Source organism: Leptonychotes weddellii, chromosome 6, assembly GCF_054177405.1.
Source record: "Leptonychotes weddellii isolate Sample4059 chromosome 6, ASM5417740v2, whole genome shotgun sequence".
Classification (NCBI taxonomy): Eukaryota; Metazoa; Chordata; class Mammalia; order Carnivora; family Phocidae; genus Leptonychotes; species Leptonychotes weddellii.
In genome coordinates, this window is record NC_138374.1 from 88,956,929 (window position 1) to 88,984,070 (window position 27,142).

Below are 27,142 nucleotides of genomic sequence, written 5' to 3' on the forward strand. Positions count from 1 at the left end.
TGAGGAGGGCACGTTCTGCATGGAGCACTGGGTGTTGTGCACGAACAATGAATCATGGAACACTTCATCTAGAACTAATGATGTAATGTATGGGGATTAACATAAGAATAAAAAAAAAAAAAAAAAAAACAATAACTCTCCATTCCTCCTTCTTCCTAGCCCCAGGCAACCACCATTCTTTCTGTCTCTATGAATTTGATAATTCTGGGTATCTCATATAAGTGGAATCTTATAGTATTTATCCTTTTGTGACTGGCACGTTTCAGTTAGCATATTGTCCTCAAAGTTAATCCATATCATAACATATATCAGAATTTTCTTTCTTTAATTCTAGTTATATATTCTTAAAATGACATAATGAAATTCAAAATTTATTTCCCTTAGAAAGATGTTAAGAAAGATATATTCTTCCATATTCTAAGGTCCTTTGATTAGCATCAAATTGTTTAAGTAAAGTTAATTTATTCCTCATCTTACTGAATTTCATTATGGGTAAAGGTGAGTGATAATTATTTGGAACTGGCACTGACCATGGTAAGTGTACACATTTACAAACTCTCTTCCATTTCAAACTATATATTTACAGGACCATGCAGAGGAAGGCAGAGCTAGCATTTACCAGTCTGTCTTTACCAACTCTTCCAAAGAAATGATGTGTTTCCCAGACTTCCCATATCCTGATGACTTCCCCAACTTTATGCACAACAGCAAGGTCCAGGAATATATCACTGCATTTTGCAAAGAAAAGAACCTCCTGAAATACATACAATTTAAGGTAAGATGCTGTCAAAAGATTAGTTTGAGGCAACATTGTGAAGAATTCTATATTTATTAGAAGATTCTTATTTATTCCTTTCAGTATTTCTTCCTTATTTACCAACATTTTTAACAGTGTGGCCTCCTTGACCCTAGATTTAAAGAATACATTGGAAATTTACAAAATACCACATACAGTTCTTAGACCAAAATGCCATTAACTTAGAAATCAATAAAAAATAAATAAGTAAAATAGCCATGAATTTCAAAATTCAAAACTTTTTTTCTGAACAATTTATGGCTCAAAGAAGAAATTGCGATGGAAATTTTGATATTTAGATCTGAATGATAAATTCTACATATCAATATTTGTGGGAAGCATAAAGACCAAAACTTTCCTGAGAATTATAAACTTAAATACTTATTTAGAAAATAAGAAAGTTTCCAAAACTAACAAGATGAAGAAATTAAGAAAAGAAAAGCAGAATAAACCCAAAAGAACATAGAATGAACAAGATAATAAAAAGAAATTAATGAAATAAAAAAGCATATTAAGAAGATAGAAAGTTCATCCTTTGACAAACAAAACAAAAAAAAATAGATGAGTAGCTGACAGTTTGAGGAAAAGAAACAAAGATACAAATAAATAATACTAGGAATTAAAAAATGGGTAAAACTGATGTGGATGAAATAAAAAATGTAACAAGAATACTATAAAAGTGTTTGCCAAATAATGTTTAAATTGGTTAAATTTAAAATCTTTTTTTTGAACTTGCCAAGACGCACACAAAAAGAAGTAGAAAGCCTGAATAGTCCTTTGATAATTTAGCGTTCTTTTGACTCAGAAACTAAAATTTTTCCCATTAAGAAAAGATTCCATAGGTAATTCCAAATTTGCAACAAGAAAAATATTTCAATATTTTATAAACTCCAGAGACTAAAAAAATAAAGTATGACTTCCAAACTTATTCTATGACATTAGAACCTTGACATTAAAAGAAAATAAAAATAAGAAATAGGAAAATTACAGACATATTTCCCTCATAAAAACTAGTAGAAAAACTTCAAAACTGAATCTAATAAAATATTTTTTAAAAATTAACTGTCTTCATTGAGTTGAGTTTGAGCTAAGGATACAGAATATTTTAATGTCATGAAATATAAATATGTAATTCAGTACAAAATCCTGTCACAGGAAGAAAACAATGCATTTACCAAATCTGAAAAGGCATTAAATAAAATTTAACATCCATTTCTACCTGAAAGAAAGACAAAGAAAAGCAAAGAAAAAAAAAGAAAAGAAACTCACTAGACTAAAATTAGAAAGGAATTTTTTTGATCCATAGAAACATATAAATATTATCTTAAATCTGCATTGCTCAATATGATAGTCACTAGCCAAAAATTGAGATGTGCTATAAGCATAAAGTACACACTTTATCTCAAAGTCTTATTATGAAAAAGAATATACTATACCTATTAATGATGTTTATTTTCGTTACTTGTTAAAGCAATGATATATCAGACGGATTGGGTTAAATTATACATTTTTTCTATTTTTAATGTGACTACTAGAAAATTTTAAGTTACATATGTTGCTCATATTATATTGCTACTGGACAGTGCTGTTCTAAAGAGTGCAGAGTTAGAATCATTTCCTTAAAAATCCAGGACAATACAAGGATCCCTATTATTACTGCTTCTTTTCAATAGTCTCAAGAAATTTAAGGGACAGTTTAAGTAAAGAAAAATAAATAAAAAGGAATAAATAAATAAATAAATAAATAAATAAATAAATAAATAAATATAAAAGGAATGACAACTAGGAAAAAAGTAACGTCCATCACAGATGATGTGACTTTCTGCATGGAAAACCCAGAAGAATCTAGAGACAAATTACTAGATTTAATAACAATTAATATAAAAACGTTAGGCAAGATGGTAGTATATAAGATCAAGATATAAAAATCAATTGCATTCCTGTATGCCAGCAGCAAAAAAACAAACTATAATCCAAAAAGGAACCATTTACCATAGCATAAATAAATGCATAATCCCAGTTATTCTAAATAAATGATATGCAAGATTTTATGGATTCATAGTGCTTGTTTTATTATATTTCATAAGTAACAAGCATTATACAGATATGTGTACATGTATTGTTTAATATGTATGAAATACTATACATAATAAAGTTTATAAGAACAATTCATACCAAATAGAGGTTCTCTTCCAAATATAATCAGAAGAATTGAAAAAATATTTTTGACGAGGGAGCACACCAACCAACAGGCAGCTGTTCAGCTGTGAATAAATATTTATTGATAGTCTAATCCAGTGCTACTCAGTATATGGGCCAAATATCATCACATCTCCTGGGAGCTCATTAGAAATTCAAGTTTTCATGTCCTATGCCAGACCTACTGACTCAAAATATCTGGAACTGTGGCCTTGGAATCCATACTTTAACAAGCTTTCCAGGTAATCCTTATGCACACTAAATTTGAGAACTCATTCTCTGAGTATAGATAATATCTCTCATTTTAAGACAATAATATTGAAAAATAAAATAGCTAAAGAGGTATGTTAGGAAGTAGTTGTTACTACAAAAATGATTGGCCACCAGATTACTTGGTACCTGTGGTACATGCTATTTGTAAACTATGATTGAATTCACAGTCATAACTCCAAGAGGGGAGTCACTCAGTCCAGAACATACTGGCTATGCCCAAAAGCCATGTAAGGATAAAAATATATATTTACCTGGGCACCTGGGGGGCTCAGTCGGTTAAGCATATGCCTTCAGCTCAGGTCATGATCTCACAGTCCTGGGATTGAGCCCCACAGCCGGCTCATGCTCTCTCTCTCTCTAAAATTATAAAATAAAATCATAAAATATATATATTTACCATTTAATGTTTTGAGTTTTGAGTTTTGAATTCTAATATGTATCTTTTTTAAGTTTTTTTTTAAAGATTTTATCTATTATTTATTTGAGAGAGAGACAGCAAGAGAGAGAAAGAGAGCATGAGCCAGGTAAGGGGCAGAGGGAGAAGCAGACTCCCAGGGGAGCAGGGAGCCCAATCCCGGAATTCCAGGATCATGACCTGAGCCAAAGGCAGATGCTTAACTGACTGAGCCACCCAGGTGCATCCATAATATGTATCTTAATAATGGATTAAGTATTTTTTCTAAGCCACTGTTAAGGATTTTTTTCAATACTATTTGATCAAGTTGGTGCCAAATCTACCTGTTAGCATAGAGAAGGCTATCTTTCTGTATTTCTTTTAGACACTTGTATCTGGTATAAATAAACGTCCTGATTTCTCAATCACCGGCCAATGGGATGTTACCACTGAAAGGAATGGTAAAAAAGAATCAGCTATCTTTGATGCTGTATTGATTTGTTCTGGACACCATGTGTACCCCAACCTACCAAAAGAGTCCTTTCCAGGTAAGGCTGAAATTTCGTCTGCCAACTACATATCTGGCATGAATGAATATCTTGATAATGTCTTTTTTTATACATATAAAAGTACAGATTGAATTAAAACATGCTTCTATTATATGTAATATACCTGGAGTGTTAAAGTTCCATATTATTGTGACTACATTCACCCACAAGTCTTTTACAGCAGTTTTTTAAATGGAAACCAAATGATTCTTATGTTTCCTACTTTTCACTCAGGACTAAAACTTTTTAAAGGCAAATGCTTGCACAGCCAAGAATATAAGGAACCAGGAATATTCAAGGGGAAGCGAGTCCTGGTGTTGGGCCTGGGGAATTCAGGCTGTGATATTGCCACAGAACTCAGCCACACAGCTGAACAGGTACCGTTTCTCAGATACTCAGAAACTATCTTTAAAGGAACAGAGACAGTTACCATTTGAAAGGTATGATAAGAAACTAGGGAAGGGGTAGTAGTGTGCAGGGTTCTTGACAGGAAGACTAAGTAGTGTTTCATACATCTCAGCTTCCCTCCATAACAGGGGAGGGTTGTTTTGTTTTGTTTTGGTTTTAGATTTATTTATTTATTTGAGAGAGAGAGCATGTGCAAGCAGGGGGGTGGGGCAGAGGGAAAGGTAGAGAATCTCAAGCAGACTCCCTGCTGAGCAGGGAGCCGCATGCAGGGCTGGATCCCACCACCCTGAGATCATGGCCTGAACCAAAATCAAGAGTCCAACTGACTGAGCCACCCAGGCATCCCAATAGGTGAAGTTTTAAATAGTTTGGTATGACAAAAGCAGAATATCAGCAAGGAGTGATGTTATTCAACAATCTTCTTCGGGACATTTGGTGTCTAATGTGTCTGATCAATTCCTCCAAAACTAGTATGGATTTAGGGTTAAGATTATGACTCTGACACTCTTAAGTCCATCAATCCCTCTGAGTGTCAGTTTTCTCATAAAGATAAATAAAAGAGATAAAAATAGAACCTACTTGTTGAGCTTGGTAAGGAGTTAAACATTTAAATACAATTTCATCAACATAGAGTTCTATATTCATTCATTCATGCATATGGTCATCCCATAGTTATTTGTTGAGAGCCCACTATGTGCCAAGCACTGGCTTGGGTGCTGGAGAAAAAGTGGAGAGCAAAACAGACATGATGCTCACACCGAACTCAGAGTCTAGTGTAGCAAATGGGTATTAAACAAGTAAATGCACAAATAATGTGAAAATTGTGAAAAGTGCTAGTAAAAAAAAGAAAAAGCATGCTGTAAGAGTAGATAATAAGGGTAACCTGCCTTAGACAAAGAAGTGAGGAAGGTCCTTTCCAGCTGATGACATTTAAGCTGAGAGCCAAAAGTTGAGAAAAGGGTTCAGTGTCAGAAGAGGACTCCAGGAAGTAGGTCTTGAAGCAGGAAGAAGTTTAGAGTCTCAAGAAACTGAGAAAAGACCCCTTCACTGCTGTGCATTGGGTCTGGAAAAGAATGGTATGAGGAGAGGTTGGAGAGGAAACAGAGAAGAGATCAAATAGGGCCCATAAGGGGATGAGAAGGAGTTTGAACAAATGCCACCTACTAGCTTTGGAAGATTCTTTAGGGACTGACTGCCCAGAAGCCCACAGACAGGAATTTTATCTCTAGAGGCTATGCCTACTAATGTCACACTGGGTATCCCCAACATAGGTCCATTTTAAATGATGGTTTTACAACCAGTGAAGCAAGATCATGACAGGACAAATGGTATAAAAATATATTCCTGTTTACCTGTTCAAAGCACTATACTAAAAGTATAGAGACACAAAGAAGTCCAAGGAATGTAAAATCTACTTGGGAAAATAATACATTGATATAATATAAATTAAACATAACCTCAAGAATTAAGTAGAAACTCTTAACAGTACAAGAGCTGCCACTGGAAAAAAGGATGCACAGGTGATTCAAGAACTAAATGCTCTGATTATGGAACTGCAGGCCTCACAAAGAAGGTAGACCTGAACCAGTCCTTGAAGGATATTTATGAATCATATGGTTGAAGAGGTGTCAAAGGGTGTTTTGGAAGGGAGAATGGCATATGCGAAGGGATGGAGACAGGAGTGAGTACAGCATATTTCACTATTGTGGTTCTTCTTGTTGGAATGGAGATATATAACAATAAAAGTTTGTGTAATGCATTATGGTACTCCAGTGCCTGCATATAAATGTGCTCCTTTGATTGTGGAAAGAAAGCAGACCAGGTTTTATTATGCCCATTTTACAGAAAAGATAACTGAGGACTAGAAATGTCAATTGTCTTCTTGAAAGTCATAGAGGAAATTAATGAAGTGTTAGAGGACTGAACACCAGATCTGATTTCAAGGAACAGAGTAACTATAGGAATTGAGAGAGGAAAGAAAGATTGGAGTCAGGTTATGTCGTATTCTTTAAGGAATTGAATGACAGGCTAAAGAATTTAAATTTCTTTATAAATAATGGTAAATCACTTCAGCATCTTGAGCTAAGGAAAGATATGATAAAGACATAGTTTTAAGATAAGATTCATCCATTAGTTGTATATATGATAAATTAGAGGAAAGAAAGACCAATTTCAGAAGCTCTCAACAGATTGATCCTCTAGTCTCTCCTTCTTTGCTTGGCTTCCCTTATAAAAAATACTTTGAAATGGCATTATATATAAAAATTCTTTTAAAAAGTGCCTGAAAACCTACACAGTTATGGATTATCATGATAGAAGGGAAGTTAAGGAACACATTCTCCATGTCAGGCAATGGTGGTCCTATTTCATGGTAAGCACACTGCATGAACTCACACACAGATTTGATGTGGCAGATACTTATTATCTCCATTTTATGAATAAGGGAACTGAGTATTAGAGAAGTTAAAGGAATTTTCTCCAAATCACATAATCAGTAAGTAGCAGAGCCATGATTTGAGCCTATGGTTCTCTGATGCCAAATTTCTTGCCTTCTTTTGGGATGGGGAAAAGCAGTTAAGTCAAAATGCCTATTTTGGGGTCATAATTGCTTGATTGTAAACAATGATCATCAGATAAGTGCTAGAGAAGATGTGATGAGAATTCAGTTATTGGTCACCTCCCCCAGAGAAGATGGCAGGGTTGTTGGTCCTAAGATGTAGACTGGAGTGTAGGAAGTTTATTTGGGAGAGCTCTCTGGATGAATACCTCTGAGGAAAGGGAAGGAAGTTTCCCTCCACCCTACTCCAAAGCTATCCTTCTGTCCCAAGTTGGGGTGAGAGTTTGGACCTTTATATCCCTGCATCAAACAGACACTGAAGGCAGGGAATCCAGAAAGAGAATAAGACTTTGCGTAAAACCCCCTCCCCCCTTTTCAACCAAAGCAACTCTCAAAGAGGACTGACAGCTGAGGGCTGCCTCTGGTAACACCCCCAGTAGCTACTGTAATAACTCCATTCCAAAAGTCAGATCTGAGGGACATACCACAGTACCCACTACAAATAGTCACTAATGGTTAAATTGCTGTTTTTTTTAAGGTCATGATTAGTTCCAGAAGTGGCTCCTGGGTGATGAGCCGGGTCTGGGATGATGGCTATCCATGGGACATGGTGTTTATCACTCGATTTGAAACCTTCCTCAAGAACAACTTGCCGACAGCCATCTCTGACTGGTGGTACATAAAGCAAATGAATGCAAAATTCAAGCATGAGAACTATGGCTTGATGCCTTTAAACAGGTAATGCAGAGTTAAATATGATGTGCCTGTTAACTTTTATTTCAGTGTCAACAACTCACAGTGTGTGTTGTAACTCCCAAACCAATCAAAATAATATTAGTGAAATAACCACGTCTCACATTTCAGAGGATGAAGAACTGCAAACATTCAGAGTGATTTCCTGTTTCACAATCCTCCTTGCCAGATTTGTACACCTGGAAAGTTATATCATGAATCAGGAATTAGTCCCTCAAGCAAGGATAATAATAGTTAACATGTTTTAAGCACTTAATGTGACTCAGCAAGGCTCTGACATGCATCATCTCATTTTATACTCACAACAACTTTGAGGAGGTCTCTATTACAATCCCCATTTTAAAGATGAGAAAACTGGGGTTCAATGTAGTGAATAACTTTACCAAAGTCCCGTAGCCAGAGGGAGAGGCAATATTCAAAATGAGCCCAGATCTGCTGACTCCAGAGCCCCTCACTCTTAACCACCTTGCTCTACTGCCTCTCGCTTCATGGCAAAATTCAGTTAAGCAAAGCAGGACTTTCCCTGTGCTACGCTCTCATCACCTGCCCTTAACTGAAATGTGGCTGCTACACCTGCATCTTTAGCCTCTTCCTCACTCTCTCCTATAATATGCCCCTAGACATATCCCTCAGACACATAAGAAATTACTTTGATGTGTGGTGAATAATCCAAATTATAAACTGTTTACATCAAAGTTAACTTACTCAACAAATATTTATTAAGCATTTATTATGTGTTAGGTCTTATGTTAAGCCCTGTGAATACAGCTATGAACAAAACACACAAAATCCCTGTCCTCATGAGCTTACTTTCTAGTAGGGGGAAATAGACAGGAGACAAATGACAGAAGATCATATGCTGATGTGTACTATGGAGAAAAGAACAAAGCAGGCAGAGGTAATGGGGAGTGCTGCTAGCATCCCCAGAGGAGGCCTTACTGAGAAGGAGACTTTTAAGCAAATTCCTGAAGGAGCTGAGGAAATGAGCCAGGCAGATGTTTGGGGAAAATATCCCAGAGGAAATGGTTAAGACATTGCCTCTTCAGGGCCTCTTCAGGGCCATGACTGGAATGTTCAATGGCCTGCTCTCCCTGGGGAAAAAGGGATGGGGAGATGAAACAAAAAGACATCAAAATGGCCAGATGGCATTGGGCCTTGTAAGCCCTCATAAGGACTCTGGCTTCTACTTTGAACACAATAGGAAGCCAGAGCAGGCATCTGAGGAAGCCAGGGACCAGATCCAAGTTAATCTGAAGAAATCACTCTGACGCTGTGGTCATCATTCAGTGTATAAGGATAGGTCAAGGAAGGAAGTGAAAAGACTAGGTAAGAGGCTATTGTCAAAAACCCAGATGACAGAAGTTGGTGACTTGGACTATGATTGTTAGCAGCAAGTGCTCAGAAGTGGTCAGATTTGGGATATATTTTAAAGGTAAACCCAACTAGGATTTTCTGTTAGATTGGATAACAGATGTGAAAACAAGAAAGGAGTCAGGGATGCCTTCCAGACTTTTGATCTGAGCAAAGATGCAAGGATGGAGTTGACAGTTACTGGGATGTGGAAGACCACAGGAGGAGCGAAGTTTAGTTTTAAATATATCAAAGTTGAAATGCCAATTAGTCATCATTGTAGAAGAATGTTGAGCAGCTTAGGAATACACAAGACAGTAGGGAAATTGAAATCATAGGTTAAAAATGTGGATTCAACAGAATATAGATAGTACTTTAAGAAATGAAACCAGATGACATCCCTTAAAGAATGAATGTAGATGAAGAAGACAAAAGGTCTGAGGGCTGACATCCTGGGGCATGTCATTGTTCAGAGGTCAGGAAGAGGAGGAGAATTCAGCAGGAGACAAAGAAAGAATAGCAGGTGGGTAGGAAAGGAATAGAGAGAGAGAGAGAGGTGATGACCTGAAAGCAAAATGAAGACAGTGTTTCAAGAAGGAGGAAACCATCAACTGTGTTAAACACTGCTGAGAAGTGACAGTGGATCATTGGATCCGCAGTTTGAGGATCCTGGTGGCCTTAACAAGAGCAGTTTCAAGGTGGCAATAGGGTCATCAGCCTGATGGCAGTGGGTTTAAGATAAATGGCAGGTAATTCTCACAGTTGAATCCAGCCTTTTTCTAACCAGATTCCAACCCATCTCATTGTCTGACTCAGTTTCGTCCCCAGTAGACTCTCCCTGTGGCTTTCTCTCACCGCTCCCATAGTAATATAAGAGCAAAGCCTTTTCCCTCAGTGTTATTCACATTCACCCCAAAGTTCAGATTTATCTGCACTCACTAAAGATAGTGCTGAACAAAAAATAATCAAAAGCTCTCCTTTTCAGACTTCCACTGACCAAAGATTCAAACTAGCTCCCTCCTTCTTCTGGCCTGTATAAATTCCTGGAACTCCCTCCCTCACCTGACTTGTGCCTTTGTCTGCAAGGGGCTCATACCCCACCCCTATCAGAGAGCTCAGCCTAGATCTTTGTATTATTTTGGTCTCCCAATGACCCGAGATGGGCATAACAGTTATTGTCACTCCAGATGAGAAAGATGAAGCAAGAGAAATTAAGAAGCTTTAATTTGATCAAGGTTCACAGTTAATAAGAACTGAAGAAAAAAAATCCAAATACCCAGGTACTCTGATTTAAGATCTTTCCTGATACAGCTTTAACAGGGGATAGGGCCTGGGTGCTGATTCTGGAATTTGGAGCTCTGTGGAAGAGAAGAGAAAGATCACAGGAAATAGAGAAAGGATCAGCAAAGGGCAACTTGTCTTATTTCACAATATTGCCTTACTTCGGTTTTGTTCTTCAACCATATTGGTGATACTCCATGGCACAAGGAAAAAAGCTTGGGTAGTTTTCTCCTTCCTTATGAATTTATTATTAATTAATTATTATGGAGCAATAAAACAAAGAGAATATATTACTGTTCTATTGGTTGTCTTTATTTTCCGTACAGAGCCCTGAGGAAAGAACCTGTGTTTAATGATGAGCTCCCAGCTTGCATTCTGTGCGGCACGGTGTCCATTAAGCCTAATGTGAGAGAATTCACTGAGACTTCAGCCATTTTTGAGGATGGGACGGTGTTTGAGGCCATCGATTGTGTCATTTTTGCAACAGGCTATAGTTATGACTACCCCTTCCTTGATGAGTCCATCATTAAGAGCAAAAACAATGAAGTCATCTTGTTTAAAGGCATTTTCCCTCCTAAACTGGAGAAGCCAACCATGGCAGTGATTGGTTTTGTCCAGTCCCTTGGGGCTACCATTCCCACAGTTGACTTGCAAGCCCGCTGGGCAGTACGGGTAATAAAAGGTGAGTAGACTAAGAAGGTCATTGATGGGGAAGAGGGATGCCAATAAGAATGCCTTTGAGTCTTTGTGAAAACAATAATCTTAATAACCAGGGGAAAATCCTAGGTCCCATCCAGTTTGGAATCTATAATTCTGTATTTTTGGTACTATCTTTTATAAGCATTTAAAAATATATCACATTGGATTATCATATGCAATAGTATAAGATATTATTCAAGAAATATTTTGTGATTTATAACTCCTTAGAGCTGTTAACTTTTATTAAACTTGAGAACACTGGAGCTTCTGGTCTTAAATGCATTACAATTTTATAAAATTGTGATTTCAAAACTCAATAGAATGACCTTGTTTGAAAGGTTAATAAGAGAAGGTGTTTCCAAGCCAATATCCAGCCAACTTCAAATATTCACAGTCATGGAAAAAATTATGATTGCTGGAAAGGCAGTGTCTTTTCTGCTCTATCTTCTTCCCTGTCATGTGTCAGATAAGAACAAGTAGTGGATCATTAGAAGCAGAAAGTACTAGGTGTAGTAGATGATCAGTCTCTAAGGTAGAGGAATACTAAGTTCCTGTATTAAAAAAAAATAATAACAACAACAACAAATTCGATTGGAGTCAGGCAAGGAAAACGGGCAGCATCCTCCAACAGAAGTTACGAGGCTCAGATTCATATTGATTCGAATGCAGTTGTGTAAAGATTCAGATCATAAGACCAAAAGTCCATGGTTATAGAACAAAAAAGATGTCAAAGTTTAATGTACAAAGTTTGTTTAGTCCTAGAGGTATAAAACTTCTGGAAAAGGTTGCTTAACAGGTCTACTTCCTTTGAAGCCATATGTAACTAGTCCTACCTGATTTGCTGGGATTTAAATATTCTTTTATACAGGAGGTTGGAAACTGCCACTATGTATACCGAGACACCTTTCACCACCAGGCTGTCATCAACATGATAACAGTCGCATATATCAGTGATCCCTTTAAATCTCCTTCACTCTTTCCTCCAAGGCAGAGTTGTGTTGCACCATGGAGAAACAGCCAGGAAGGTGGTGGCATGAAACCCCACTCAGAAAGAAGTGAATTTAGGGTTCAGGCTCAGGGAGACTGGCATTAGAGGGTCGGACACCTACTCTGTTAGGATAAGTTGTAACCTGGGCTCTGAAGAAAGGAGACAGTGCAGAGACCCAATCAATAGAGAATTGATATACAAGGCAAAGACTCAGCCTTAGGGGAAATGAGTGATAAGGCAAATAATCCAATTTGGGGAATCCAAATACCAGGCCAGAGGGGCCAGCTACAGGCAACCCAATGGTAGTAGCTGGTGGGCTAGTGAGCATAATCACTTCCTTCTTGATCTCTTTCTGCCCAGGGACAGGACAAGTTCCAAGGTTTGGAAAAAGGCCATGCCAACAAAGGCTGTTCAGGTGACCCTGCCTGCAAGAATTGCAGGAACAGGGAGTTAGACAATCATTGTATGTCTTGAGCAATCAGATCTGGGATTTCTAGTCTTGTTCTAGGTGGTCCCAAATTTGCCAAAGAAACCACCCTAAATTTCAAGTATCTCTGGGCACAAAAGCATGTTTTGGCATGGGTTTCAGAGAAGTCTGTATACCTATTCCAGAATGAGCCTGCAATCCTGAACAGTCCCAACCTGGATCTGGTCTCTTGAGGCTCCCCCAAATCTTCAGTGACCTGTGCACAGTTCATATCTTCAGTCTCATCCAGAATGTGTTGGCTCTTCAGAGGAACAGTTGGGACTTGACTAGATTCTGCATCTTATGTGTTGGAAATTCCTTTTTCTGACAAAGCAGGATAATTTCCTATGAAGTTTTTTTCCTTAAATCTAGAAAAGAAATGCTGATATACCTTTGGCTATAAACTATTAGATAACATTTTAAAAATACAGCTGAGGGACTAGAATATAATCCTTAAAACTAATTTTAAACATCTGCTAACTGGTTTAAGAACAAACATACAAAGATAAAGAGCTATTTGGTTCCTGGTTTTTAATTATGTCGCATTTCAATTCTGAGAAAACTGGAAATGACTTGTATGTTTGTCTCAAAATGACCACCTGTTGATTTGCTCAAGATTTTATTTTGCTAGGCAATGACCCCCCAAAAATGGAAATACTAATGTGATACATAAATCATTATTAAGAAGGAAAAATTGCAGGCTGATCTTATGCCAGACTTATTTAACTATTATCATGTCTTTCCCATTTTTTTTTAGGAACTTGCACTTTGCCTTCTGTAACAGACATGATGGATGATATTGATAAAAAAAGGGGGAAAAAACTCAAATGGTAAGAGCACCTATTGTAAAGAGGGTCTAGGGTTTCCATAGAAAAATCAGAATCCATGAATACTTCTAACTATTTTAGTCTTAAATGGTCCAGAGTGAAGTCATTAGGGTGACAGCTATGAGCTAAGTTCATCCATTCAACAAGTATTTATGGAGGATTTACTTTGCATCTGACACAGGACTCAGTCCTGTTTCATCCCTCCATGACTCTTGCAATGTATGACAGAAAGAAGACCCAGAAAGGATTGGAAATCAGAGGAGTTTGGGAGTGCATGAATGTGGACTTCTATTTTCCAGCCTATGAATCCTCTAAGGTACAAATGATGCCTCAAAACAGATGGCTCTAAGAAACATGACTCAGCAGATGAGAATAGTCAGGAGAACAGAGCTCTAGTCCTACATCTGTCACTAATTAGCTCAGTGGCCATGAACGAACTTCATGAGTAAGAGACAATTTCCACATGTGAATGGGGATGGAAACGCCTTTCTCAGCTGCTGAGCAGTACTGGGGAATGTCCAGATGAGATCAGTATTCAGGTCTCTTGGAAAAAGCTACAAAGTGCAGAATAAATAAGCAAGGTCCCCTTACCAACACAAAGGATTGACGTTGATTCCCTCTGATAAAAAGCTGTGAGGAATTTTCCCTGTTCTTGTTCCTATAAGACATGTACACAGAGCTTCGGTATCCACAGTGCTGTTTCCTCTTCCCACCTCTAGGTTTGGCACCAGCAAGACCGTACAGACGGATTATATTACTTATATGGATGAACTTGCCTCCTTCATTGGGGCAAAGCCCAACATCCCATGGCTGTTTCTCACAGATCCCAAATTGGCCATGGAGGTTTTTTTTGGCCCTTGTAGTCCATACCAGTTTAGGCTGGTAGGCCCAGGGAAGTGGCCAGGAGCCAGAAATGCCATCCTGACCCAGTGGGACCGGACCCTGAAACCCACGAAGACAAGAGCTGTCGGGAACCCTCAGAAGCCTTGCTTGCTTTGCCGTTGGGTCAGGCTCTTCGTTCTCCCTGTTCTGTTCATTGCTGTTTTCTTTGCATTGATCTAATTATCATTCCCTCCAGGCTTCTGAAAGTTACTGACAATACCCAGGAAGGAACTTTTCTAGTTAAAAATTAAGAATTTCACACCTCCTACTTTCTTATTCAGCAGGCATTAGTCAATAAAACTGTACTATTTCCAGGCTTTTAAATAAGCCTCTTTAAGAGTCATGTGATAATCTAAAGGGAGCACTAATCATTTCTCTTTAGGTTTCCACTAACATTTCATCATCAGAATTATGCTCTTCAACTCTAACCTCAACCGTCTCCTAAAACATTTTGATGTGATTCCTTTTCTCCTTCAATCAAGGTTTGAATTACATACTTCAATCTAAACAGAGAGCAAATTCAGCAGAATAGTTATGATATTCTCCAGCCACCCCTGCAAACCATTTGCAGGAGGATTAGTAGAGAATTTGGCTATTAATTCTATTTTTGTTTATACCAAATTCCCCAGGCAATGCATCCTGATCCCTGGCCAAAAAGACCTGGAGCCATGGAGACCTGGTCTATAATGAATGCTAACAAGAAGTAAATTAGCATATCTATATTCTTAATAAGGACACAAACTTTCCAACATGTAGCAGCAAAATAATATCAACAACAATGAGTAGAACACTAAATATACCTTTTAGCTGAATGAAATGTCTTAAAAAAAATAAACATTTAACCAAAGCCATGACCACAATCGAATGCTACCTTTATTACATGAACTTTTGGGGTAACAGCATAAATCTAAAGTTCTATTTTTTAAAAGTATTATCACATTGTATAGTTAAAATTTTGATAGTTAACATTTTTAAAGTTTGACATCATAGAGCAGATCTGTCCATGTCATCAGTCACCAGAGTGCTCTGGTTACGTCACCTATTTCTTATTACACTTTCACTTCTGAAACAACAAGATACATATATGGGAAAGGGACAGAAGACCACATTTTTCTGTAATACTTTCTTCTTTTTTTTAATTCTCTTTATATTTTTGTCTTTGGAGCCAAGATCTATCAAGGATGTTGTTGTACACAATTTTAAATATTTCCCTTTCCCTAACTGTTTAAGGTAGCAAAATAACATTCTGCTTTTTAGGTCTTCTCACAAGATGTGAAATATTCCCAAATGTTCCCAAGTGAAACAGAACTTTTCTTGAAACTCCATATCCTCGATGGAATCAAATAATGAAAAATTAATGACAGCCCATAGAGTTTATTTTGTTTGATGTTATCAATGCTAGTACATAAAATAAATTCCATATAAAATTGATGCAATCCAGGGGCGTCTGGGTGGCTCAGTCGTTAAGCGTCTGCCTTCGGCTCAGGTCATGATCCCAGGGTCCTGGGATCGAGCCCCACATCGGGCTCCCTGCTCAGCGGAAAGCCTGCTTCTCCCTCTCCCACTCCCCCTGCTTGTATTCCCTCTCTCGCTGTCTCTCTCTCTGTCAAATAAATAAATAAAATCTTTAAAAAAAATTGATATAATCCAAATTCTGTTATTTTTCCTCATATGATTATTTAAGTTTTTGTAAACATTAATTGAATCATAAAGGACATAATATTCTTCCTAAACTAATGTAGCAAACACATTCTCTTAATGGTCCTATTAACATCAATCTATTTCCATGCTAAATTGAACTATTGCCAATGTTTTAATTACTTCTACACATAACAGTAATGATTTTCAATCATTCATTTTTGCATATTTTACTGATAAAATTAAATATATACTTATACCTTAATGGACATACAATTTGAATATATGAAGCACAAAAGATCTTTTCACTCCCAATTTCATCTCAAAATTCTTACCAGGACTTAAAAGTACATGGGTCAGATATTACGAATACAATGGAATAAAAATTGTCTTTGTAGCAGACACAGCTATGCTGATTAGATCCAAAGCTGAACTGCATGATCACAGGGTTGTTGACTGCACCCAGTTTCCAGGATGGGAAGCAGGAATTTGAAGCAGGCTTTTGGCTATTCAGCCCTTCTAGAGGTTTCAAGCTTCTGACACCAAGCAGTTGTTAGCCAAATACTAAGCCAAACTTCAATGTATGTATCTACCTATCTTCTTCTCATTCCTCTGTTCCTTTCTCCTTCCACTTTATCTTCCTCTTCTTTCTTATTATTATTCTTACTTCTTTCTCCCTTTTTCCTTCTCTAACTTCTTTGTCTTCCTTCTTTCCCTTTGTTCTTTCTTTTACCTTCTCCTTCAGTAGGAATGATCGGAGGTAGGAATATTCACTTTGAAGGACTCTTGGATCTTCTGGGATAGTGTCCCAGATGCTACCCCAAATGGGCTTTCAAGGAGTGAGTATATTGGGATGCCTGGGTGGCTCAGTCGGTTAAATGTATGCCTTTGGCTCAGGTCATGATCCCAGGGTCCTAGGATCAAGTCCCACATGGGGCTCCTTGCTCAGCGGGGAGCCTGCTTCTCCTGCCTGCCACTCCCCCCACTTGTGCACTCTCTCTCTCTGACAAATAAATAAATAAAATCTTAAAAAAAAAAAAGTGAGCATATTCCCCTACATGCAATTACCCAGGCAAACTCAATGTTACATGATCCAACCTCACTGTTCATTCCAGTCACCGCTCAAATGTTAATTCTATATAAAAATACAATCCTTTGTCACTCTCTACCTCCTGTCCTGCGTTTTTCCCATGGCATCTGACAGAGTCGCCATGTGTTTGTGAGTGATCTCTCCCCTCACTAGAAGTAAGCTCTGTGAGAGCAGAAACATTTTGTCCACAGCTGTTCCCGCAGTGCTTGGAACGGCACCTGGCACCTCGTATGCAGCCAATAAATATTAGCTATTCTTGTTGAAAACAGGCATTATTCAGCCTCAGTCAAATGTTCCAGACACAAAGCATTAAGTGTAAGGTGATAAGAAACTGTTTTGCTATGGGTGGGTCCTTTAAAGTGTAGGTTTTATTATTATTTGGGTATGGTGAGGCCAACAGACCAGATGACTGCCGTTGGAAAGATGGGTTGTTAATACTCACAGATCCCAAGAGCAGGAGGCATGCCCACACCACAGTCACCAGGGTCAGACAGGAGGCAGAGGGAAGAGAAAACCTGGGCAAGAGCCTTTATTGGTTTTTGGGGGGAATCTGGTTTTTTTTCTATGAGAAGGAACAGGGGAGGCTGCGTAAGCAGGTTTAGGACTGGCTGGTTTGAATAATTTCAGCAGGCTCTGGGGTGTAGGGGTGGTCCTTATTTGTCTGATACCTGGAGTGTGAAAGCCAGCAGAGAAGGCACTGGGGGTGTGAGCTCTGGATGGGTTGCTGTGCTTATGAAAGCCTCACTCTTTGGGCTAGGTGAGTTTTTTGCTATCTGTACGGATTAGCTAGCCCTGGAAAGGGCAGTCCTGCCACATCCAGCAAGGCTCCAAGATGTCAAAGCATCAAAAATACTGACTAAAAAGACATGACTAATACAAGGTCAAATCTGCCCTGGGTTGGTGCTGGAGGGGAAAGCAGGAGTCAGACCCTAGAGAAGGGAGGGATTCCTAAAGCCAAATGACAGGGATTGAAGTGAGGTAGCAAAGCCAACTGACTAGAGCCTACGTTGGTGGCAGAGGCCACCAGAGGCTTGGAGCAGTTATATGACATGAGTTTGGGAACCTCCTGCTGTCTTAAGGCCAGGAGATTTAGTAGAAAACAATCTGCTCTCAAGACAATTAGTTAAAAGGTGAATATCTAACACTGGCCTTTCACACATGGGTTATTTTGTTACTCCAAGTCAAAGTCTTGCAAAACTATGTGTATATAAGCATTTTTATCTATAGAATTAATCTTTGTTTATTTGAATAAAAAATACATAAAGTCCTTTTGTCATGATCTTTTCCCTGAGTATTTTTAAATACATAATTCATTTTCAATTAATTTTTCCTATTCTATTGTGCTTAATAACACAATATTGGAAATATCTCAGGTGTCTATAATAAGGAATTAAGTGTCCCGTGAGTCCCCCACACCTCTAAGATATTGCATTCTGCCCTCCAAGTGACCATTTTATTACTATTGTTGTCTGCCAAGGTCAGAAAGAAGCCTCTGGTGACCAACAAAGGTTTGTACTTCAAAAAATATGATAGTAACTTTTTCTAAGTCATGTATGCAACATATATTTATGAAGTTTTTCATGGGCTGGGCCTTGTATAAGGTGATAAACACTTTCCCTGTCTTCACAGAATTTACAGCTTAGGAGGTAAGAACAGATATTAACAAGTTTATATTCAAATATATTTTCAGGAGGCTTACACTTTTGAGCGATAAACAGTTGTTATTTATTTTTAGCTATTCTTTTATTTGTCTTCAAAAAAATCTGAGTCTGCAGGCCTCTGCATTACTATGTGGTAATCTAAAGATAGTCTTAATCAGATGTGACACTTTATTAAAATAAAGAAAAGTCAGGTAGCAGGTAGCTGTTATTCTCAGCAACAATTGCAGCAACAAGATTGACAGTGTTTCATTAATATTAAATACTAATATTAAATAATAAATTCTATGAAGACAGGGAAAGTGTTTATCACCTAATACAGGGCCAGCCCTCAAAAATATTAATAATATTAAATATTAAGTCTCTTTGCCAGCATTTTAGATCAGTTCCCCAATTATTAATTGATAGCCTATTATGGCCAAGTCACCATTCTAGACAGTAGGATGAAAAAGCTGAGTTAGAAATGGTCCCTGTCGGGGTGCCTGGGTGGCTCAGTCGTTAAGCATCTGCCATGATCCCAGGGTCCTGGGATCGAGCCCCGCATCGGGCTCCCTGCTCCGCGGGAAGCCTGCTTCTCCCTCCTCCACTCCCCCTTCTTGTGTTCCCTCTCTCGCTGTCTCTCTCTCTGTCAAAAAATAAATTTAAAAATCTTTAAAAAAAAAAAAAAGCGGGGCGCCTGGGTGGCTCAGTTGGTTAAGCAACTGCCTTCGGCTCAGGTCATGATCCTGGAGTCCCAGGATGGAGTCCCGCATTGGGCTCCCTGCTCAGCAGGGAGTCTGCTTCTCCCTCTCCCGCTCCCCTCTCTTGTGCTCTGTCTCTAAAATAAATAAATAAAATCTTTAAAAAAAGAAAAGAAAAAGAAATGGTCCCTGTCTTCAGGCAGTTGCAGTTTGGAATGTAACAGAGAACTAAAAAATATCTAACTTTGCTTTGAGTAAGCAGCAACACTTAATACAAATCCAAATTTTAGAAATTGATAGTACCTGCTATCATTTTAGAGTTTAATTAAAGTATTAAAGCTTAATCAATCCCAATATAATCCTTTGACATGGGTCTGTCAAAAGATAATTACTATAAGCTATATTACAAAAAATAGGAATTTATAATACCTTTATCTTTAAAGATACAGCTGCAAGTTCAAGGCTTTAGGATAGATAACTTCTTTCGGTTCCATTATTGTGAATCTGGGACTGCATGTGCCATCTTGTTTGGAGACGATATCCAAAGTATAAATGCAAGGCCCTTTAGGAATATGAGTCTGGGCCAAGTGGCCTCCCTGTTCAAGATGCTAGTGGTCAGTGGCCCTCAACACAATTCAGTGCAATGCTCTCGTTTGATAACAAGTGTCTTGTAAAGGTTTTTCTTGTGTGTATACAAAATAATAGAAAGTCCAACTTACTGGCATTGATAAATAATACTAGCCCCATAAAGCCAGCCCTTTGCATTGGCATCCAGAAGTGACTGGGAATGGATGAAAGATGCTGAGTTCCTTCTTTGAACTTCTGTTCATCCTGGTAATGAGACATCTAAATATACAGCTTCTCAAGCCGGACACCCAGGCATAATCCTTGATTTCTTTCTTTGCCTCACATAGTGGTTTGCCAGCATTGCCCTAACAATACCACAACCTGAGCGGCTTAACAGAAATGTACTTTCTCACGATTCTGGAGGCCACAGGCCCAATATATAGGTGTCAGCAGGGTCGTGTTCTTGTCGATGATGACTTTTCCTCCCTGTGTCTTCACATGCTCCTTCCTCTCCGTGTGGCTGTGTTCAAATTCCCTCTCCTTAGAAGGACACCAGTCTTAATTAGGCCCACCCTAAGACCTCATTTTAACTTAATCACCTCTTTAAAGACCCAATTTCCAAATACAGTCACATTCTGAGGTACTAGGGGTTAAAACTTGAACATAGGAATTTGGGGAGGACACAGTTCAGCCCCTGACACCTCACCATCTGCCTATCCACAGCGTCAGTGAATGTTTTCACCTCTCTCTGCCTCAGCCTCTACCCTGGTCCAGGCACCTAAGGTCTCCCCTGTGGTTCTAAGAGCTTCCTACGTTGTATCTCTGCTTCCGTTCCTGCACCTTCCACTTCCTGTGCAGCAGCAGGAGTGATCTTTCTCAAGCATGAATGGGATCTTGTCACTGCCATGCTTCAACTCTTACGATGGCTAACCATTGCAATAAGTATGAAACCCAAGTCCCATCATGACCTACAAGATCCCACTCTACCTTCCACCCCATTTAATACCTTTCTCCTCCTTTTGTATATTCCCAGGAGACTGGCCTTCCTTCCCACTACATTCATTCCCAATTGAGAGCATTTGTTCTCTCTCTCTGCCTGAAATGCTTTATCCCAAGATCTCTGCATAGCTAGCACTTTCCTGTATTCAGATTTCAATTCACATAGGACAATCCCAAAAATGAGATGCCTTCCCTGGCCACCCAGTTTACATCAGCACAACCCTCTTTCAAATCATCCTATTTTGCGTCCTTCTTGGTACTTTCATTTCTGAAATCATCTTACTCATTTTTTTTTACTTGTTTATTTTTCTCTATTTTTTTAGATTTATATTCAATTAATTAACATATAGTGTATTCTTAGTTTCAGAGATAGAGTTCAGTAATTCATCAGTTGTATATAACACCCAGTGCTCATTACATCCCATGCCCTCCTCAAGGCCCATCACCCAGTTACCCCATTCCCCCACCCCCCACCCCTCCAGCAACCCTCAGTGTGTTTCCTATAGTTAAGACTCTCTTATGGTTTGTCTCCCTCTCTGATTTCATCTTGTTTTATTTTCCCTCCCTTCCCCTATGATCCTCTGTTTTGTTTCTTAAATTCTACATATGAGTGAGATCATACAATAACTGTCTTTCTCTGATTGACTTATTTAGCTTAGCGTAATTATCTATCATCCCCTTTCTCACCTGCAATTAGAATCTAAACATAAATATTGCTTGTTTTATTCTTCACAATATCCTCAGTGCTTTCAAAGTGCCTTGCACGTAGTAGACACTTAGTGAATATTTATTAAAATAATCAATAAGTCTACATGTATATTGACTACACACATTTAATATACATTCTTAATACACATTAATTTAAATAAAACTATTTAATATGTTCCTTCTAAAGTCATTTTTATTCAGTAAAATAAATAATATTGTTCATTACTGACCCTCCAAATGTCATATATTCATTATATAAAATGACACATTCATTGGCATTTGGGTAATACAATATAAATTTACTTTTACTGCTCCTAAGTATTATGGTTGCCTTTCATCAAGGAGACTAATATCAAAATCAACCTATCATAACAAATTATGTCAATAATATTAAATCAATAAATCCTATGTGTTTTCTTAAGCACCTTCTTCTAATATCCAATCTACTATTCTTGAAAAGAGGTTTAAAATATGTAAAGTGGTAGACCAGGTTAAAGTCAAATTTGCACTCTATTTGATATATTCATATTTATAAAAGTAATTGGGAATACTTAAAAAACACAAGTTATATTCTTAAAAACAATCCCTTTTTATCAGAGAAAGACATGTATCATATGATCTCACTGATATGAGGAGTTCTTAATCTCAGGAAATAAACTGAGGGTTGCTGGAGTGGTGGGGGGTGGGAGAGATGGGGTGGCTGGGTGATAGACACTGGGGAAGGTATGTGCTATGGTGAGCGCTGTGAATTGTGTAAGACTGTTGAATCACAGACCTCTACCTCTGAAACAAATAATACATTATATGTTAAAAAAAAAAAAAAAGGAGGGGAAGAATGAAGGGGGGGAATCGGATGGGGAGATGAACCATGAGAGATGATGGACTCTGAGAAACAAACAGGGTTCTAGAGGAGAGGGATTGGGGGATGGGTTAGCCTGGTGATGGGTATTAAAGAGGGCACGTACTGAATGAAACACTGGGTGTTATACGCAAACAATGAATCATGGAACACTACATCAAAAACTAATGATGTAATGTATGGTGATTAACATAACATAATAAAAATATCCCTTTTTTTTACAATTATTCCAACTGAAGACTTTACTCATTTTGAAACTATTTGAGAGTTAAAAGTCAACTAATGAAAAGAAACCCATGTTACTATGTCATGTGGCAAATCAGCTTACTGCATGAAGTCCAGAACTACATGGTTAACCTGGTTCACTATTCTCACCATCTCTAGCAGATAACATTACCGTTCTCCAAGTTACTTCATATTGACCTTGTCCTTTTTTCAAAAAGAGCATGTAACCTGGCCAGGACATGCTCCCTGCCCATATCACTTATGAGGAAATACATACACAAAGAAGTAGTGATATATCCAGAGAACTTCCTTCCCTGGCAGGGTGCAAGCTAATCCTTATGAAAAAGCATAGGAGGGAAGCACCTATAATCTAGAAAACCATCTATCTGTTGACAGTTTCTTCAGGTTAAGATAACACTATCTAAGGGTCCCTAGGTGGCTTAGTTGGTTAAGCGTCTGCCTTCAGATCAGGTCATGATCTCAGGGTCCTGGGATCTAGCTCTGCATCAGGCTCCCTGCTCAGCAGGGAGTCTGCTTCTTCCTCTCCCTCTGTCCCTCCCCCACTTGTGCTCTCTCTCTCTCTCTCAAATAAATTTTAAAAATCTTTAAAAAAAAAAAGAAGTAACACTCTTTGATAAGGGAAATTCTGACTACGATTTCTAATCCTTAGATGGTGCCTACACTGCTCAAACCTTTTCCTAGAGACTTTTGTTTCTACTGTATTCACAACTTCTCACAGACTCAGTTATCAGTTTAAATATGGTTGAAGCCCTGAAGATAAAGAGCTTGCTAAGTTGGAAACATAAGCTGTCAGGAAAATTGCCCATTTCTGATTGCCAAAAGGCCTAAGCTGTAATGTTATAACCTATGTGGAAACCTATAGCATCCTGCATGTTGTGTAACTGGGTGGGTGTCTGACAAATAGAGATTTCAATTCCGGTTGAGTCCACGACACAGGTATGTAGAAAGCCCACAACACTCCCTGACACTGGAACAAACTATGGTGGTAACGAAGTTTTACTTTGAAGTTACTGGCTTACCCTTTGGCTTTTGTGCTGCTTAGAATATTTTCTGTGTCGCTCAAATATCTACTGCTTTCATGTATCTTCTGCTTTCACATTAATCCCAAAAAATATCTGTAATTCACTCTTAATAAGGATTGCTGAAAATGTAACCTCTCCTAAAGAGAGTATATTTCAATTTCTCGTTTAGGTTATTGGTACTCTACCTCTTGATACACAGGAAGGTAGGACATCAGCTCCAGGCTGGTGTGAAGGGAACAAGGCCCCAAATCATGCAGGCTACAGGCTTATGTAACTAACCTGCGCATTCCAGGATTAACACCACAGAAAAGTGGCCAGTGGTAAAAATTCCAGTTTCCAACTTAGATCAACTCATAGTTGATATCCAAGAGGAGGACAAGTTGATTTTTTGGTCTTAGCAATAATGATGACAAGATAATGAGCTTCTAGGTGATAGCAATAGTCAAATTCTTGCAGATAGTTCTGGAAGAACACTGTAATTCTAGATGGCCCACCCATTTAAATAAGAGTCCCACCAGAAGCAAATGGCATGTAGGAAAGATTCAGCATCTAATTAAAGAGGAGAGAATATTGCTAAGAACCAGAAAATATCAGAGTCCTGATCAAGTGACCTAGGGATCAGAATAGAAGTTCAGTTCTGATTTAAAAGACAAAGAGGGTAAAAGCCCAGTCATAGAGAATGAGTGTGTTAGTCCAGGGTTCTTCGAGAAGGATATGCCAAGACAGGACTAACCGAGCCAGGATTTTGTTAGGAGAAAGCCGTAAGAGGTAACAGGGAGGGAGCAGGGAGACAGGAACAGCTGAGAGATAGGGAGGTAGGTCTGAACAAAGCAAAGAGGGCAGGAGGGCTGGGTGAAGAGTCCTAGATGCTGAGCAGTCTAAGAAAGGTGTGTCAGGCCTTAGGAGAATTGCAGATCTAAAGTTGGGCATCAGATGAGTCCTGTGTCTATAAGGAATAGAACTGCTTAGTGTCCCTGCCACTCTCAATCATCCTGGGAGCAGCTCAAAGAATATAATAATTAAAATATTTTATCTTATTTCATGTTATCATACTTCTAGTAGTTATCATTATATATTATATTTAATATTCTTTTAAAGAACAAAAGAAAGACTGGAAAGAAAGAATAAAGAGCCAAAAAGTGATCTGGTCCAGTCCTCTAGCTTTGGACCAAAGTGACCCAGGAAAAATGCAATGTTGTTGGTAACCAACCCCAACAACCCCGCGAGAGTAATGCGTGTACTTGTCTCAATCTCTCCCCTCCACTGCCATTCTCCTCTGCACAGACATGTCCATGAAAGATGACCTATGAATGCTGGAACAGTAGTGCCTCCTTTGTCCCCACATCTCCTGTGACTCCTCAATAGCTCATTATCAATTTATTCACACTGAATCCCCAGTGCCCACAACTGGACCTGGCACATAGTAGGCATATATATTTTAATGAATGACTAAATGATTTAGTGAATGAATTTAACTGAATTGAATAGCAGTCTGGGGAAACCAGGCTTGGCTGACACCAGGGGTTTTCAAATAAGGGAATGCCTTGGTTAAGCAGTAAGTCATCTTTGTGGAGTGACTGACCTAATCTCAAATTCAGGAAACTTCTCAGGATCTAACTCACTGCCTTCCCCACTGCTCCCTCAACCATGTCAGAAGGAATACGTATGCCAAAATTCCGTGGATTTAAGTGGATCCATAAGCCGAAACTAGTTTCACATAACACAATAAATGTAGAGAATGTGTTTTGCAACCAATTCTAATGACAAAAAAAAATTTATTTGGCATGGGCTTGCCTGAAAAGATAAACATAGCGTATTATATTCAAAACAAAGGAAGAATGGCCCCAAGCATTCCTGTGGAAAGACATGAAGTCTGTTCCAAATCCTGTGGTACAGATAGTACCCTGGCAGATAAAGTTAATCACTATTCTGTGTCACTAATAAGGAAACACTTAGAAAGGGATCATCAGGTTAAATCCACATTTACTTATGGAGCTCCTGTTGAATACCCAGCTCTCCACTAGGTACTGAGGAAGATCAAATTAAAAGTATACATGATAGGAAATATGAAATCTCTTTACAGAGGTCATTAACATTCATGAGACAATTAGCAAACAATCCCTAGAAGTCTGCAATGTTGAGTAGTGTGGGACACAGTGTTTGTTCTCTGGGAGCTCAGCAGCAACAAGTGCAGGTGCTAAGAAACCTTCTTGGGGACATTGAACTTTGTTCACAATCTTGACCCATGGATAAGACTTGTATGGACAAAATGAAAGTGGAAGGACCCCCACCCCCAGCTTCAGAAAGACAAGAAGGAATGTGGTATGTGTGATGGGCATTCAGGTGTTAGACATTCTGATAGGCAGGGTATGTGCAGAGAAATGATGAGAGCAGTGTGAATGCCAGTGGGGCGAGGCTGTCAACCCCTAAAGAGGGGCTTGACATAATGGGGGGATTAGGAAGATTAACTTCCCCAATACTAGTTGAAGTCCCAACTTTAGAAGAACTTAGAATGATCCCTGAGAAAGAGAAAGAAACTTACTGCTACAAGTGAAAGATCTCCACTACAAGAACTGAGTTGAGCTTACGTTCACTGGATGAGCAGGGTGGTGTCAAGAAGAGGAAGTATTCACTGGAAAAGTGATCCTGCCCTTCTGGCCCTTTAGGCTTCCTCCCTTGGCCCAGGGCATCCTCCTGGCCAACATGAGGGGTCACTGCAAGGTGATGTACCAACATATCTGGTTATGGAAGGAAATTTCAGGAAAGGGAAGGCTAAATCTTTTCCCCTGTGTCCCTCCTTCTATCCCTGGGATAAGACAGAACCAGTGAGGCATGGGTCCAGACAAGCAGGTGCAGGAGTATGTCTGTGGTAAGAACTGGCCTGGAGATGTGATAGAATGAAACCAGGGATCCAGAAATCATAAGAAATCAAGATCTCTGCATACAGTTGTAGATCCTCAAAAACTCCCTTAAATCTAGCAAAATGCAATAATGAGAATTACAAGATATAACATGATCTGGAAAATCTCCCCAGATCCTCACGCATTCTGCAATAATCAGCTTGTCTGGTGAGCACCAGGCTTCCCACACTTTACCACGAAGCCCAGAGTAAATTCTCTTATCCCCTCCAAAATCTTAGTTGTTGCCCAGGGAAGCCAAATAACAGGCACCCTGTGTAAACCACTCCTGCTCAGTTTGGTATTCAAACTACAAACGACTCATGGAATTTGAAAACTGGAAAGTCTATAAAAAAT

General features: G+C 38.6%; 1 protein-coding gene across 1 annotated transcript; it reads left to right on the plus strand.

Annotated features, from left to right (window-relative positions):
* Positions 1-565: 565 nt before the first annotated feature.
* LOC102739094 (flavin-containing monooxygenase 3) lies at positions 566-15,784 on the plus strand. Its single transcript, XM_081824588.1, has 7 exons — positions 566-775; positions 4,048-4,210; positions 4,445-4,587; positions 7,714-7,913; positions 10,886-11,241; positions 13,470-13,542; positions 14,259-15,784. Exons 1-7 carry the CDS (start codon positions 650-652, stop codon positions 14,599-14,601), a joined length of 1,404 nt encoding a protein of 467 aa, XP_081680714.1. The 5' UTR covers positions 566-649; the 3' UTR covers positions 14,602-15,784.
* Positions 15,785-27,142: the final 11,358 nt, after the last annotated feature.